This window comes from Gymnogyps californianus, chromosome 15 (assembly GCF_018139145.2).
Source record: "Gymnogyps californianus isolate 813 chromosome 15, ASM1813914v2, whole genome shotgun sequence".
Lineage (NCBI taxonomy): Eukaryota > Metazoa > Chordata > Aves > Accipitriformes > Cathartidae > Gymnogyps > Gymnogyps californianus.
Window position 1 is genome coordinate 19,396,033 of NC_059485.1, and position 16,635 is coordinate 19,412,667.

The 16,635-nt window shown below is 45.7% G+C and overlaps 1 protein-coding gene across 1 annotated transcript; it reads right to left on the reverse strand.

Annotated features, from left to right (window-relative positions):
* Positions 1–3,236: 3,236 nt before the first annotated feature.
* Positions 3,237–16,349, reverse strand: LOC127022354 (major facilitator superfamily domain-containing protein 1-like). Its single transcript, XM_050905895.1, has 13 exons — positions 16,328–16,349; positions 15,972–16,072; positions 13,227–13,351; positions 13,075–13,130; positions 12,150–12,293; positions 11,508–11,666; positions 9,812–9,927; positions 8,814–8,914; positions 6,777–6,888; positions 6,012–6,149; positions 5,317–5,456; positions 5,036–5,147; positions 3,237–4,737 (listed from the first exon to the last, which is right to left on the reverse strand). Exons 1-13 carry the CDS (start codon positions 16,347–16,349, stop codon positions 4,621–4,623), a joined length of 1,443 nt encoding a protein of 480 aa, XP_050761852.1. The 3' UTR covers positions 3,237–4,620.
* Positions 16,350–16,635: the final 286 nt, after the last annotated feature.

Below are 16,635 nucleotides of genomic sequence, written 5' to 3' on the forward strand. Positions count from 1 at the left end.
CAATACCTTCTAAGCAAGCACTGTCTGATACTGTCCTTCTGTTACATCACTGCGTAACTGTTGATAAACAGCCCGCTGTGCACTCTTAATGAGGAAGATCAGTGTCCTCTGTCAGTGTTTTAAGTAGTGTTACTGTGGTTTTTTTGAAGGATTTATAGAGGTTAATCAGGCTTGGAATATCTAAAGTCCATTCCTGGGGCTTGTCTAGTGAGAGAACATATGTAGTGTTGTGTGGAGACAACTATTTAAGCACTAAATGAGTAACTGTTGTGGGATGTTCCCTGAAAAATTCTCGCAGTTGCTTACGTATAGTATGATCACACTGGTTCATGGATGTCCAGGTATCGTGGATACCTGTGTGGTCCTGTGGTGAAGTTTGATGCTTGCCTGTCAACATGTGGAGTGTGCTCAGTTGTCAGCTTGCATCTTCATAGTTTGGAAGCCAGCTGGCTGCCCAGCATTTTGTTCGAGCCCTCTGATGTGCCTCCTGTTGAATTTCGGCTTGAAGCTCTGCTGAAATCCTGTGTCACTTCCCTTTGGAACAGGTGATGGTTTAAATGTTGTTGAGGCTGGAGTTTTCCATTGTTTATTTTTCTTGAGGAATAAAGCAGGGTCACAACCAGGATGCTGTGAAGCGAAAGGATGCTGACCTCTGTGAGCACAGGCTATCTGCTGGTAGCAGGGCAGGATTATAGAGGGACTTTGGCACATGATAAGCCATATATGTCATGACTTGTTATCAGCTGTGCAAGAAGTAGACTGGGTAATGATTTATTGCTAGCCAAGAACTGATGCACAGAACCCCCACAAAGAGCCAGCAGACTAAGCTGGATGTCCAGGCTGCCAGCCCGAGTGCTACTTGCTCCTCCCTCTGAAAACACAGTCAACGAGCAGGAAGAGCAGTTTTTAATTACTGTGCTAAATTTGCAGCCCTGATTTATTTTTATTGTTTTGTCTTGCTTCTGGGGATGAAGATCATCCCCTCTTGAATCTGGCTTTCTCTTTCTTTCAAGCTGCAACTCCTTATATTGTTAACAGGACCTCCTCTTCCTCAAGCAGGTCACAATGCTGCCCGTAACCAGCAAGAACGCAGTAATTTGCTTTACCCATCAGCCTCTCTAGCTCCAGATAGCTTCTAATTCTGGTCTCTTGCCTTACCACTTCCCTCCTCCCTCCTACGCATACATATATTTTAAATAGTAGCTATGCTGCCTTTGGCTTCTTGATTATCCCTCCCATGCTCCTGCTGGGTGTATGCTGTTTGCCGCTTAAGCCAAAAACACAAACAGCTCGTGTCAAAGTGTATCAGAAGCACAGAGGTCTATCAGAAGTAACTGGGAACTTAATGTTGTGCCAGTTTCTTCATAAAGATGATGGCTTTTCCTCCACTGCCACCTCCCACAAACTTACATAAACGTGTGCTCCACTGTGTAAAAGTGTTTTAACATTCTGGCTTCCGAGAGCATGCTTTGGAGTGTGATAAGCCAAAAAAAAAAAAAAAACCCACCCCAGCTCTGTGTGAGTTGCCTGAACTAACGTCCACTTTCAAGTTTCACAGTTTATATTTGAAGAGTTGCAGTCCACTGTGTCTTACACAAGAGGAAGGTTCTGCCAAAGAATATTGTTGAAGAGAGCTTACTGTTTCCAGGGTTGCCCATGGCTAGGGAGGGGGTGAGGGGCGGGGGTCTCAGTTACCTGTACACACGATCAGCGCAACTACAAAAATTAAACTAAACCAGCTGATTGTTTCTTTCCCTTTCTTGCAGCACGTTGACCCCTGTGGATGCCACCCTTTCATTTTCATGACAAGCTCAAAGTAGAGAGCCATGCAATTACTCTGTCAAAAGTTTCTCAGAAGTGAGCTCTGGCATCTCAACAGCAGGTGTCCAGCAAGAATCGGGAAGACAGGCAAAGTGAGGGTGGCTTTCCTGTCATCAGTGGAGTAACGAATGAGAAAAGCAGTTAAACAGGAGTAACAGGAAGCTGGTGATGTACCCTAATGGAGATGAGCAGGTACTGCTGCAGGAAGGCTCATTCTCTGCCTCCTTACTGTTGTTATGCCAGCTTCGAGCTTTATTAATCTGAGCTGAAAGACGTGAGCAGTCTTTTAAGAACAGCTCTTTGCCTGTAAGAGCCTCTAGTAGAATCCTCCCAACCTAAAGATGGTCTCTGTGCAACAGACTTGAAGGTCACTAGAGTCTCCCCACACCTTCAGACTGTATGAATGGGTTTTTAAAAGCACGTGCAGGGATTTTTGTACAACGGTTTCTACAAAAACCTCTGTGGCCAACAGAAGTTCTCCTTATAGGCGGCGAGTGGAGGAAATAGGCAGGAGCGCTTCACAGTGAAACCTAGCAGAGTAGGCAGCGAGACTTCCAGTGCTACATCGTCAGGAACCTTCTTAACCAGTAGCAGATTTTAAGGAAAGTATGTCACAACTCTTCTTCAAAACAGAACTGTAAAGTTTCTTTTCTGGTAATTTGGAAGTAGATTATGGGATGGCAAATGGGAATGGCTGGCTTTTGAGCTTCTTCCATGAAGAACCAAGTAGAAGACTTTCAGTGGGTATCCCAGCACTCGTTACAGGACCAACCCCATTGAGTTTAGCTGCAGCATCGTATGGTATATAAACCGAGAAAGCTGGTGGCTTCCTGCCAGCCAGGCTGAAGTCACTGCTTTTAAGCCAGGTGTTGGTAGTATCGACACAAAAAATCAGCTCTGTTGAACACATACTTCCTTCTGTACACAAGCCTCCCACATGAGTTTACAGTACTGCTGCATGGGGGGGTTCATAATCACATCTGGAAATTCACCATGGGATTTTTCCACTATGAAAAAATGCAACTGCAGGATTTCAGCACTGAGTAGTACAGTGACCGGAGGCTGAGGGCTGTACTTAAAGCCACAGTCTAGCAGGAGTCTGATTTACCAGCTGAGTGAAAACACTGGTGAGGCCTCACATGGAGTACTGGGTCCAGTTTTGGGCTCCCTAGTACGAGAGAGATGTGACTTAGGGAGGGAGTGCAGTGATGGGCCACAAAGGCAGCAAATGGACTGGAGCATCCTTCCCAGGAGGGGCGGCTGAGAGCGCTGCGGCCATGCAGCCTGCAGAAGAGACGGCTCAGGGAGATCCTACCAGTGTGTTTAAGTACCTGCTGGGAGGGAGTGAGGATGAGGGAGCCAGACTTCTCTGGACAAGAGGCAACGGGCACAAATGAAACCACACACAATTCCATCTGAACACAAAAGGAAGCACTTTTTTACTGTGAGGGCGGTCAAACACTGGGACCCAGAGGTTGCCCAGGTTGCCCAGAGAGGCTGTAGAGCCTCCCTCTGTGGAGATGCTCAAACTCTGACCGGACGCGGCCCTGGACAACCTGCTCCGGCTGACCCTGCTTGAGCAGGGGATGTTGGACTAGATGATCTCAGGAGGTTGCCGCCAAACTAAAGGAGTCTGTGATTTTGCAGTTCTGTGACTTCTCACCCCACCCCCAAATTTCTGCTGCACCAGACTCCAACAGGGAAATCCTTTAATTGTCTGTCATGTGAAGTGAATTCACAGTGTAACTTAAAATTTAGAAGACGTTGCCCTCTGAACACATTCTCTTCAGTAAATCAGTTTAAGAAAACTTTGCTTTGATGGGTGGGTTTGTCTTCTCTGACATCTACTCAAAATGTGACTTTACTGGATGCTGTCGGTGCCTAAATTGCTTTCAAGCTACTAGTGTTTATATTAAATGCAACTTGAGCGGAGCTGCTCCTTCTCTTAAGAATTTGTAATAATTTACATAAGTCATTCACTTCAGCATTCCTTGTACTTGGCTATGTTGAAGTTTACTTCATTCTTAAAACATCCTTTGTGCTTTTGTAAACACTGTGTGAGTGTGTGTGAGCGTTTTGCATAGTGAAAAGGGCAGCTGACTGAGTAAAATAAGCCTCTAGCATTCATGAGTAAAAGCACCCTGGTTTAAAGGACAGAATTTCAGATCAAAATCTTCTACGCTTTTGAAGGCAAATGAATAGGCATGGCTTACAGAAGCATTTCTAGTAAGGTAATAAGCAATTAAGCTAGGCGTGTGTGCAAAAGGCAATCACTTTGATTAATTCAGCCTCCTGCCTAAAGAATAATGATGGTGTCGCTTGCATGGATATGTAATTTGTGAAAGATGGATGCTAATCCAGAGCAATAACTGAAACAGCAGGCCTGCCAAGGTATGTGGATTAGCAAGTGCTGATGTACAGGATTCTTGTGATGGAGAAACAGTGGTGGAGCAGGCAGGCACACCTTAGGCGGGCAGTTCTGATGCAAGATTGAAAAGCAGCTATCTATCTAATGGCTTATGAACAACCTTCAGCTAGGTTCGTTTCACTTACTGTAGTGTAGTTCTTCAAGTGCCCCATGCAGGTCTCTGTATGTTGGAGAATGCCTAAGGACCATATAGCAGACACCTTTCACTTGTGTGCCCGGCCTAAGAAAGTGGAAACATTCCCTTTCTGTAGACAATTCCCTTCAAGATTCCCTTTAAAGATGTTTAAAATACACAGGCTAAAAATCCACTTTCAAACAGAAGTGATCAGTGCTGTGTCTGGCAGCCGTTGTCGTTCTCACACTGCAAAGGTTCAGCTGACAGAGCCTTCATTTCCCGTTTCATCATCAAGGAGCGGTGCTGCATCTGCAGGGTCTCTGTCCTCCTGCTCCGCAGGTGCTCCCTTTCTTGTTCTGTTCAGTGTCCCACCCTAGAAATTCAAAGAAGCAACTGGTGACAAAAAAGATACTGTTCTTCCTGTACACGTATATTGCTACAGCTGTGTCCTGGCCCTTCCCCTCACCTTCTTGCAAAAAGCCACAGCCGCCGATAGCTTGATACTAGGTAAGACTACGATGCGCCACATCGATATTTTAGCAGATAGTTCTCTTTTTATGCAATCCCATTTTTATGTTGAGGGAATTACTTGTGTACACACCCAACAGCTATTACATCAATAAAAGCAACTCGGTGATGCAAGGCTATTCTTCACCTTTTATCACACTTACCTGTTTCTTGTCCACAACGTTGAGGCTAACGGAGGCAACAATGCACGCAATAGTGTTTGCCAACATAAAGATCATCATCTGTTGCCAGCGCCACAGGGGGATCTTTAATTCGCTAGAAAAGGCCAAAACAGGATAGAACAACTAGTCACTTGAAAATATTTAAGGCACCTCTATAGTTCCTTGCAGCATCAGGTTGCAAAGACACTGATTTCTGTTCACACCACTCCACTAAAGCACTGTTGATGTCTCTGCTTGGGGAAAAAAAAAAAGCGCATTCTCACCTGGACTTTGTTCCTAGAATGTGTCCAACAATCAGGTTCGAAAGGCCAACTCCGATCATCTGCACAGAAGTTGCAAGCCCCATAGCTGTCCCTAAAGTTGCTTGGGGGACCACAAGGGGTATGGATGGCCACATACTAGCCTGGTAGGAGTAATGAGAAGAGGAATTAACTCAAAGCCTTATTTAAAGGTGTTAGATGGTCACTGGTTTAAAAAGGAATTATTCCCACTAAATAAACATTTATACTTTCTCTTCAAAAAATCTGGTATTTATCCCTCCCAGCCTGTTGGCTGGTTCTAGGCTGTTCCCCATCCTTTTCAAGCAGCTTGAGACAGCACAGACAACACGTTATTTGAAACCGGAATAACCTGACTGCAGATTTCTAAAGGGGAGTAGACCTGATGGTTTAGCTTATAAGACTCAAAGGAGAGTCAGGTGTTACATTCGAGGTAGAAAAGCACAGGCAGATTAATGCTTCACGCTGCATCAAATGGTCCCTTACTCTGCTTTGCGTTTTGCTCCATGTTGATTCTTGGGGGTTGTTACTAACCAAAGTCTTCAGGATTGGGGAGCCAGTGACTTCAAACCTGCTAAACCGGCTCATCGGGACACAAGGGCACTGATATATGCCATCCAGCGTGCAGACGGAGCACAGCCACAAAACACTCAACTACAGCAGTGGGGTTGGGAACTTACAGCAGCAAAGGAGTAAGTAATCCCCAGCCAGATGGTAGAGACTAACGGAGGAACAAACGTAAATGCCAGGAGAGCGAAGACGGGCAGAGTCAACGCAGCACAGCCAACAGCGAAGATGCCTCTCAGGCCAACGTAGTCCTGGTGAAGTAAGCAAACAGAAGGCCGCTTACAAGGGATCCTTGCTTCCCACAGATCCTAGCGACATGAGTGGCTGCACAAGCGGGCTGGCCTGAGTGCCAGTAACACATCATTTCCTAGTTGTTGATATTGTAGCAGGCTAGCTATCACTAGTTCCTCCTGCATACTCCTGAACCGAGACTGAAACACTTGTCAGAGAATCAGTGTCCAGTATTCATGTGAAGTGGCAGGCTTTAATAAAGGGGGAGGATATGCCCTGACAGTTATGGAAATAAGGAAAGGAAGAGTTTGACAAAACAGGGACGCATTACGTGCAGGCTGTCCTGTCCCATCTACTTGCAAAGCTTATCCTGATCCTTTCTGTTCCAGTCTCAGACTTTGCAAAACACAGCCATTTGCCATGGTTTGATGCTACCATAGCACAATTAAGGGACAGAGGGAAAAACAAGTTAACATTATGTCTTGTAATTTAATTCAGACTAAAGTGCATCTTGCAGGTTGCGAGGAATTAAAGGACTGCTTGTTCAGCAACAACAGGCTAAATTCTGGTTGAGGGGATTGTAACAAAGACATTTCAAAAAATTAGGAAAAAGTTATCAGGAAGCACTTCTGTTTTGGGGTACTCACAATTAATATGCCAACTGCTGCAGAGAGAACAAGGGAGCTGTCGTACACTGCCCCAGCAATATAGGCGGCTGCCTGCTGACTGTAACCAGAATATTTATCCTGGATAAACTTGCTAAAAATAAAACGAAGGGGACAAAAATTACATAATTAGGATTCTTGATCTGGTTATTTTGACAGAAAGTAAGTCTGAGCACAAACATATGGACAGGAAGGGGTTTAATGAGAGGACTTGTAAACAAGTTTGATTCCATCTGGTTTGTAGTGCCAAGCCTTTGTTGTTTTATTTTAGCTTTTTAATTGGTGCACACCATAGAGAAGCTGGTAGCTTAAATGGCCACTCTCGACGCTTCTGCAAGTGCAGAGTAAAACTGCAGGTTAAAGCTGGGCATATGCTCAGTTACATCGGCACAGCTCACAAGCAGCAATTTGCCATCACCTGTCCAAAACATACGGATGGATTTTTTACATTCTCTTTGAAGAGGCAGAAAGCATTAGCAATCTAAGGGTAAGAATGCTGAGGGGCAGGAAAAATATTTTAAAATAATCCAGCAGCAAAGATCAGCATTTAAATTGAACACCTGCATTTTAGAAGTACTAGGAATTCCCCCTTGGCATCTTTAAGGAGACCTGGTTAAAGCAGAAAACATACAAACCACGTTTTGCTTTCATTGTCAGAAGTCAGCCTTTCACCTTTGTTAGGGACATGCAAAAATGGCATTAAAACTTACTCAAATTGTTTACAGAATTTACAGTCATACAGTCGTAACAGCTTAGAAAGACTAGTTTATTTAGAGAGCTTGTAGCTACTTAAACCTGGTTTGGCTACTTGCATGGCTACTTACCATTAGTAATAATGAGCCTTTGTAGCCTGTGCTGTCAGCAAAGTATGAAACGACGCTATTCCCTGAAGATTAACTGCAACAGAACTTGCCAAAGAGCAGTGGCCTTGGGACCATTATTTTTCCGACTGGGAAGCAGCGTAGCATTTTTTGCCAGAAAAGCTGTGTGAAACATGACTCTTGGTGCCTGAACTTGTGCTCCACAGGGAGCAAAAAAAAGATTCTGCAGGGAGGCAGAACTGCAGAAATGAGGATTCTGTGTGATTAATGGACCCTGTTTTCAGTTAAAATGAGAGGGCAACTGATAGAAAGCCCATCTCGTCAAGGCCTTGACGATCCTTGCCATCTTGAATGTCTTTATTTTACTAATAAGAGGTCACTTGTACATTTGTTATGGCAACGTTGATGACATTTCTTCACTCCCGATTTCACAGTGGCTTACGATACCTCACTAATGAAATACTACCAAAATAATTTTCTTTATTTTATTGCAGGCCTTTGCTAATATAAAAGTTCATACTCATTGTGTGATAGAAGCTGCATCATCCACAAACAGGAAAAAAGCAGCAAAATGACAAGTCTGTGGCAGAGCCACAGGACAGAAGCAGGAGTCCCAATTTAGTCGGGCAGGTTGCTTCTTTGTTTTAAGCAAATGAAGGCATAAAAAAGGAAGTCTGCAAGCCTTGCACTGGGATGCAAAGGCTTCCTCACTTACAAACCCAGCTGACGCAAGCTTAGCTTTGTTCCAAACACAGCAGACGACATGCAGGAGCTGCAGGACAGAACTGCCCCAGGCCTGTGAAGCCAACACCCCACCCAGCTCAAAAGACAGCCACTTTGTTGGACTATCACAAAGGTGAAATGTCTACGGGCTATTTTTTCAACTAAAGTATTTCTTCCCCTTCTCCCAAATCCTTCTGATCCTCCTTTGGCAGTGTTCCAAGCTTTAAATATTGGATTAGTCATTTCCCTTTAAGTTATTTTTGCATTCCTTCAGAAGCCTCCCTCATCTTTGAAGGGAAAGAAAGGTCAAAGAACCCTCATATCTTTAACTAGGTGTTAAAGACATGTTTCTCTGTGTTTCGTGAGTGGAAGGAACAAGCATATTACCCCCATATTTCCCAGTCAGCTAAAAATCGAGGGCCTGCAAGGCTCTGATAGGCTTGTATCAAGTGGGACTACAGCCACAGAGCAATACCTGGCGTCCGCCACAAAGGGGAAGACTCCATTGTAGAAGAACATGATGGTGAGGACGAGGAGCCAGTAGCGAACGGGAAGTCGCTGGATGTCCTGAATCCGCTGCAAAGATAAGACCAGGAAATAGGCTTCAGCTTCACACTAATGTCACTTTCTGCAAGCCACTGAAGGTCACGAAAAATTAAGAATTAACAGCAAGTAAAAGGGAATTGAAAGGCAGCTCATGTACCTCTAAGCGAAATTTGGTATGTGCATTCCAAAGCATTCCTTCTTTAAGACTATTCAGTAAAGAAAACAAAAAAAGCTTTCTTCTTATTTTTTATAAAGGTTATGGCCGCAAGAGACTATTCTAAGCAGGCTCTACTAAGAGCCTACTGCAAAACCTTAAGTGAAACACAGTGGAAAGATACAGTATAAACAGGAGTCAACACTGAGATACAGAAACCAGTAAGAACACTGTCATGAGAAGGAAGCTGTGTAATAGATTTAAGTGCCATAAAAATTGCAACCTATTGCCTGCAATGCTTGCTCCTAGACAGAAGAATGCAAGGAGGAATGGAAGATAAGGGCTGGCAAAAGATAGTTCAGTACTGACCAGATTAGCTATTTTCTATCACAGATCCTGTGAGCCAGAAAGCAGTTCTGGAGAGAGGCTACTGTCTAGTTTTATGCACAAAATCCTCCTCTGAGCCACCTACAGTCAAGAAGTAACTGGCTCAGAAAAGTAATGCCGTTCAGAGTGCTAACTCAGCTCTCTGGAAGGCTGCAAATACATAGGCTCTAACCAGAAAATTCACGCTTGGCTGGTGGCTTACAGATGCGATATCCTCAGACGTACCCGAAGAACTGCTCTGCAAGATTTAACCAAGCAGTGTTCATGCCCTCTTCTGGCCAGGACCAGTTCTTGCGACTGCAGGCTGCCCTGCAGTGCAAAAGCAGTGCTCATGCACCCCAGGCTTTCAAAGATTGAGATGGAAAAGCTGTCTGTGCACCACGTACCACTTTTTTGGATTCTTGCTGGATAACCCCATCCAAGCCCAGTTGCTTCATGCCCACTTTATCTAGGACGCTGACTGTCAGGGCTGAAACAAAACCAAGCACACAGAGCAGGGTACCTGGAAGAGACACAAGAGGCGTTAGAAATTCCTCAGTGTGGAGAGAGCTGAATGACAAAACCAACTGCACGTAATATGCAGAATTCTCTATGACTCCTGCTCCTGGCTTCTCTTAACATTAACAGCCTTCCCTGCTGCAGCCATATAGCAGGACCATTTACCTCTTACCACCCTGTCAGAGTCCTGGAGCTCTTTGTCCACTAAGCTTGCAACGCGTTGCAGAATTGCCTGAGGCCAGTGAAGCTAAAGTCCCACTCGTCTCTAAAGACAGCCACTTTGTTGGACTATGGCCAGAATGCCTTCTGAACTGCAGCGGGCCTGCGCATAACGAACCCAAGGTTAAAACAAGCCAGACATTAAGAAACTTCCATGGTCCCCTGAGCAGGAGAGGCATCACACACAGGCTGGTACTGGAACCCAAGTTATACCTCTTCACTGATGTGACCCACTGCAGTTTCTACAGCAATCATCTGACCTGGTAGCACACTCAGCTCCAGAGAAGTGAGTCAGATTATGCTGGATATGCCAGAAGCAAGTTTGGCAATGGGCATCTGCTGCAGACATCCTTCTCTCAGAAAGAGATCTGTATCCGTTTTGTTTTCCAAAGAGCCAAAACAATCTCTGTGATGCATACACACTGTCTGATGTATTTATCCCTTCATGGGCTACTGAAGTCGCTCTGCTGTGCTTGCAAATGCTGCCTGAGCACAAAACTAATAGTGTCAGATGGGATGCAACATGCCATGCCAGTCACAGTTTCTCTGAGAGCTGGAATCAGAGGAGAGCAACGGGTTTCAATTTCTGCAAGAGATTTATCTCACATATGCATCCTCTTTTCCATAAGTGATGGCCCATACTGTTTGTTGTTTGGGGAAATAACGCTTTCCTATAATCACTGAGTCTTTGTACACAAAGGATGCCCTGAGGCAGGTCTCCCTAACATCACCATTCCAGCACACCCGAGCACCCCAGTGCCACTACTTAACTGCACTGTGAAACAGAGCATCCCTTCCACTAGAGACAGATCCCATCTCGTGGCACCAAAGAGAGGACAGAAACTCAAATCTTCTAAAGATATGAGCCCTAGAACAGATTCACACTAAGAAACATCTAATTCAGATTCTGCTTCTCACAGTAAGTTAAACCTACGGTTTTGATCAGTCCACGCGCAAGGCATCTCATGCTGAGACCAACACAGATACTACTACAGAACCAGGATGTTCTGTTAGCTAAAATGCAGAAGAACAAACACATTAGATTCCTCTTTTGTTTCACTCTGAAGTTTCCATTCCATGGGAGTAAACCTACATTAAGTACTACCTGTGACTGCAGATGTTAAAATATCTCAAGAAAACTGCAGACAAAACTGTCAGGCTGACACTACAGCTTTAGAGAGGGTTTTCAGGCATCAGTGAAGAAACCACCACTCCATTGCATACAGAAAGCAACAGGAAAAACTGGAAAATAATGTGCCTCCTCCTCCTAACTTCACTATCTCTTTCAGGTACTTTTCATAACTGGACAAAAGAGGCTAGCCTCAGGTCTAGAAAACAAAAGGCCAAAGCACCAAAGCAACTCACCTCCCCAGAGTGTCCACTGCATTCCAAATTTTGCCTCAAACTGCTGGGTGAAGAAGAAGTTGAGGACACTCCCAAGACGGGAGAAAGACAGAGTCAGTCCAAACGCCAGTGCCAGTTCCTTCCCCTTGAACCAGAAGGCTGTGATACGATTCTGCACAACTTGGAGAAGACAAAAATCCTCTCTTGAACAGACAGACTGGGCCAAGAGCATTGCACAGAAGCAACAAACACAGCCTCTCAAGCTGGAGTGCTTGAGCTGGGGTAAGAGACCTCTACGCATCCCAAGTGGAGTTAGTACGTGTTAACTTCGCAGTCCATTTTAAAACGTACTAAATCATGCTGGGACATGGGAGGTGAACTTATCCCTCAAATAAGGCAAGCAAAAGTAACCCCAAAGGCACAGCAATCAGGTCAGTCCCCACCCTTGGGAGAAGGACAAACTTGTTAGAGGGGAAGACTTTTAAACGTTTCGGCACACATTAAATCCATGCAACCCTTCAATGAGCAGTGTTCTTCTGTTAGCAACGTAGGTTCCTGGTGCAGAGCAGATGAAGCTGACTGGTAAGACAAGGGTCTAGGAGGCAAAATGAAAACATATCATGACCTGCTGGTGAGGGGTAATTAAGAATGTGAATTCCTTACTAGTAAGTGACCCATTCCCAGAGCCAAAGAGCAGTCTTCCTGTTAGCATCATTGGTAGGAGGTACGGCGACCCCTTGAAATGTGAGCCTAGAGCAAAGATTGATGATCCCAGCACAGTCAGAAGAGAGAAAACAAAGACACCAACTAGGGAGAAACAGAAAAAAAATACACAAACCTCAACAGACATGCTGAGACCAGGACAAAAGCATTCTTTGTCAAGAAGCAAAAGAGCAACCTCAAAATACGCCAGTAAACCTGTGGGCTTCCATCAGTTTACCCTCATTATTTTAATTTTGTAAAGACGGGTCTCTTTATAAAATGACCTGGGAATCCTCAAAATAATGATGATATTATCAGGGTGAAAGGTTAGAGAGGCAGAATAAGTCAGATAGATAGAGGACTCTGAATCTATATAGAGTCCCTGTTCCTGTCCTGAGCTCCACTACAGACTATGGCCTAGAGCAAGCGATCTCCTTCTCTGTGCCTCTGTCTCCTCATCTGTGAGATGTTTACCTCTGTGATACAGAGACAGAGCATAACTGCATTTGCTGGGACTGCTGGGTCTTAGATTATGGCACACGCCAGAACAAATGTCAGAGCAGGGAACAGAACACTACTTTATCAGTTTGTCCCATCGAAAACAGATAACACTATTCCCTGTTACATCCATGTCAGAGGAAAGCATGTTTACTGCACTGCTGTGTAAATTCAGGTAAGTCAGCGGTCAAAGGATGAAAACGTCTCAGTTGCCTTCAGGGAGCTGCTCAACTGTCACGCACACCGCACACAGAGCTGTCCCTCCCCTCCCCTCCCCTCCCTCTGTGATCTTACTGAAGTGGAACCTTTGGTCATCCCTTTGCACTGAAAGAACAGCCTGAAATCCCACTTCAGTACAAGAATAAATTAATCGATCCTCAGAACTTACAGCGGTTTCCTAGTTTATCAATCAGGAATCCAGCCAGAATAACCACTACTGCATTTCTAGGAGAAAACAAGAACAGAAACATTTGTGTCTTGCTGCTGGGAAGCAACTAGCAAACTACCCCACCCCCCCAAAGCAAAAGAAAAGTGACTTACGTCCAAGCATAGATCGCGTACAGCAAATTGTATTGTGCAGGTGTCATTCCCAAGCCTTCAACACAGTCCAGCGTGCTATTACGCCCAGTGCTGTTATGATGGGTTCCATTGGGGCAGGTCAAGTTCTGCATAACAAGTCACAGAGCCTGTGTTAGGCAGCAGATACAGATGAAAAGCCACGTATTCCTTTAAAAATGAAGTTAAGTTCTTGCCTGCTAGATTTCTATTTCTCCTACTCAGTTCCCACTTCCACAACCAGGAATTAGAGGACTTGTGTCTTCTCCCAGGAAGCCAGCCCTTGCCAAATGAGAAATGACTGGCCATCGGCACGGCACGTCTTCCCTTTCCCCTTCTGTGGCAGTAGCAGCCGGGGCTCAGCACTTTTATACACATTTCAGTCCAAACCAAAAGCCAGGAGACTGCACCATGAGGTTTATTTGATCCCTTCGTTTCTTGGCTATAGTTTAGCTTGATCTGACTATAAGAGTCATACTATGAGTCTTCTAAGACTCATACTATATGTCGTGGTTTAACCCCAGCCGGCAGCTAAGCACCATGCAACCGCTCGCTCACTGCCCCCCCACCCGTGGGACGGGGGAGAGAATCAGGGAAAAAAACCTCGTGAGCTGAGATAAAGACAGTTTAATAGGACAGAAAGGAATGAAAAACAATGATAATGATAATAATAATATGACAATAGCAATACTAAAAGAATTAAACTATACAAAGCAAGTGGCGCACAATGCAATTGCTCACCACTTGTTGACCGATGCCCAGTTAGTTCCCGAGCCGCGATCCCCCCTCCCAGTTAACTCCCCCCAGTTTATATACTGGGCATGATGTCATATGGTATGGAATAGCTCTTTGGCCAGTTTGGGTCAGCTGTCCTGGCTGTGTCCCCTCCCAGCTTCTTGTGCCCCTCCAGCCTTCTTGCTGGCTGGGCATGAGAAGCTGAAAAATCCTTGACTTAGTACAAACACTACTTAGCAACAACTAAAAACATCCGTGTGTTATCAACATTCTTTTCCTACTAAATCCAAAACACAGCACTATACCAGCTACTAGGAAGAAAATTAACTCTGTCCTAGCCGAAACCAGGACACTATAAAGTCTTAAGCAGTGTGTAAATATGAAACTTAGCAGTAGTCCATATTAATTCACAGCTACAAAGCATTTGCTGAACAGTAGGAAACTGGTAGTCCTAGCATGATTTAATAATGCTGGTTTTGCTACTGGAAAGCAACATCTCCTCAACACCATATCATCAGCAAAAAACCCTAGATCTTCTAACTACTAAAAATCTACCTGCATGAGGAAATGGATGCTAGGTCTTCCACACCAGCAGGCACAAGCTTAAGGTCTTGAATAAGCATAAGGAAAGTGTGATTTTAACCACATGATTTTTATATAGCCATCATATTTACAAACCCCTCAGATCTGCTGTAGTAGAAATGTCCGAGGCTGCGGGGAAACAGTTCTCTAGAACAAAGTGTTTTCACTGCAAGCACTGGTCTTAGATGCTCCAACTACCACTGTGCCATTTGTGTAAGGCAGGTAGAGGCTAAATTCGTCAGAGTAAAAATACGATGAGAGTGTCAACAGCCAAAAACACTGTTTGCACAGTACCTAACAGAAAAAAAAGGCTTGGTTTCACTACCCTATAAAGTTACCTAGGTAATAAAATATGACATAACCTTTCCTTTACTCCATAAATAAATAACTGACTCTTCTCCCACAGACCTACAGAAGTTGTGGAGCATCAAGGAATAAATACTGACCTATTTTTTTTCTTTTTACTCCTGTTTGCAATGACAAACCGCACCCAATTTAGCCTGGAGTTCACTGTCTGAATGTTACGGACTAACCACATTTAAAAAAAAAAAAAGTTACATGCAAGCTATATCTATTTCTGCACCCTTGCTACTGAAGCAAAGAACAGGACAGTGACTCTCAGCCTACACATACTGATCTTCCAGCAGATGGCACACATGAGTAAAATCAGCTCTTAAAAGACATGAAACAAATGCAATCATGACAGATAAATGAGTCAAGTAAGAATTGGTCAGGTATTCAGGAATTCAGGTAAGAACTTTGGGACTCTGGCATCCCTGGAGAAATCCTAGAAATCAACTGGGATATCAGTCTGAACCCTGAACAACACAATTTTCTAGCATTTGAGAATACGACTAGTTTTTACACGACAGAGTCCTCCTCTGATCTCCCTGCACGGCTCTGTCTTTCAGCTAGCAAACACACACGTGATGTGATATCTGCAGTATCAGGAGGTTTGGATCTGAAGACCCAGAAAGTCTTTTTGAGTCTCCTATCTCCAACATCGCCAGTCTTCCAGTCCAGTGTAGGTACTAATGGTCAATTCTATGTAATCCTATGCGCAGAGTGGCGCGAACACCATTCTAACTCGGAGCTTCATTAGTGTAGTGAACAGTCGCTTGGACGGAGAGCCGACAATCATCAAGCAAGAACGGGTTTTAGATTTCCAGTTCTCCAGGCAGCAGTGCGAACTCAGACCCCTCAGGGCTTGTCCCAGCTTCATGCATCTTCTTCACAGCAAACGTGCCAGTAATAACCCCTCACCCCCAGCATCTGGAACGTAAGACCTTGGAACACGACTCCTATACTGACACCGTAAGAAAAGGTTTTGAAACTCTACTGGTGACCAAGGCCTCTGTTTCACTGGTTCTGCCTTTTTTCGCCTGCCCCGCTGCCCGAACGCCCAGCACTTACCCCCTGGAACTGCTCCTGCAGGACGCTGGGGATGTCGAAGCAGAAGTAGGAGCCGAAGGTGAGGAGGCAGTTGAAGAGGAGCACCACGAACCTGTAGGAGGCTGCGGGGCAGAGAGGACCCACCTCACCCCACACCTCACCTCACCTCACCCCCTTCACCTCACGGCACGGCCCAGCCCTCCCGCAGGCCCCGCCGAGCCCCCAGCTGCGGCTCAGCCAGGCCCGGGCCCGGGGGTGCGGGCCCCGCAGGCGGCGGCGGTGGGACGGGGCCCCACACACCGCCCCCCGCCTCTCCCGCCGCCTGCGGGGCCCGCACCCCCGGCCGTGCCTCCCCCCGCCGCCCCGCCGGCGCTCACCCCGCTCCGCCGCCACCGCCATGCCTCAGCCCGCGCCTCCCTCCGGCCGCGGCCGCTGCGCCAGCCCCGCCTCGGGCCCGGCCCCGCCCGCCGGTCGCCCGCAGCGGGGACACAGGCCTGGCCCCCGGCTGGGGCCGCTGGTAGGCCGCGGTGCGGGCCCGGGGCCGGGGCCTCCCTGTCTGGGATGAGCCAAAGCGGGAAGGGGTTGAAAGGAATCTGAAGGGAAAGGATCCGGTTTGAAAGCAGTGTGATAAAGGGGAGGAATTATCCTCCGTCAAACAGGGAGAATTAAAACTAGTACGTGCGAA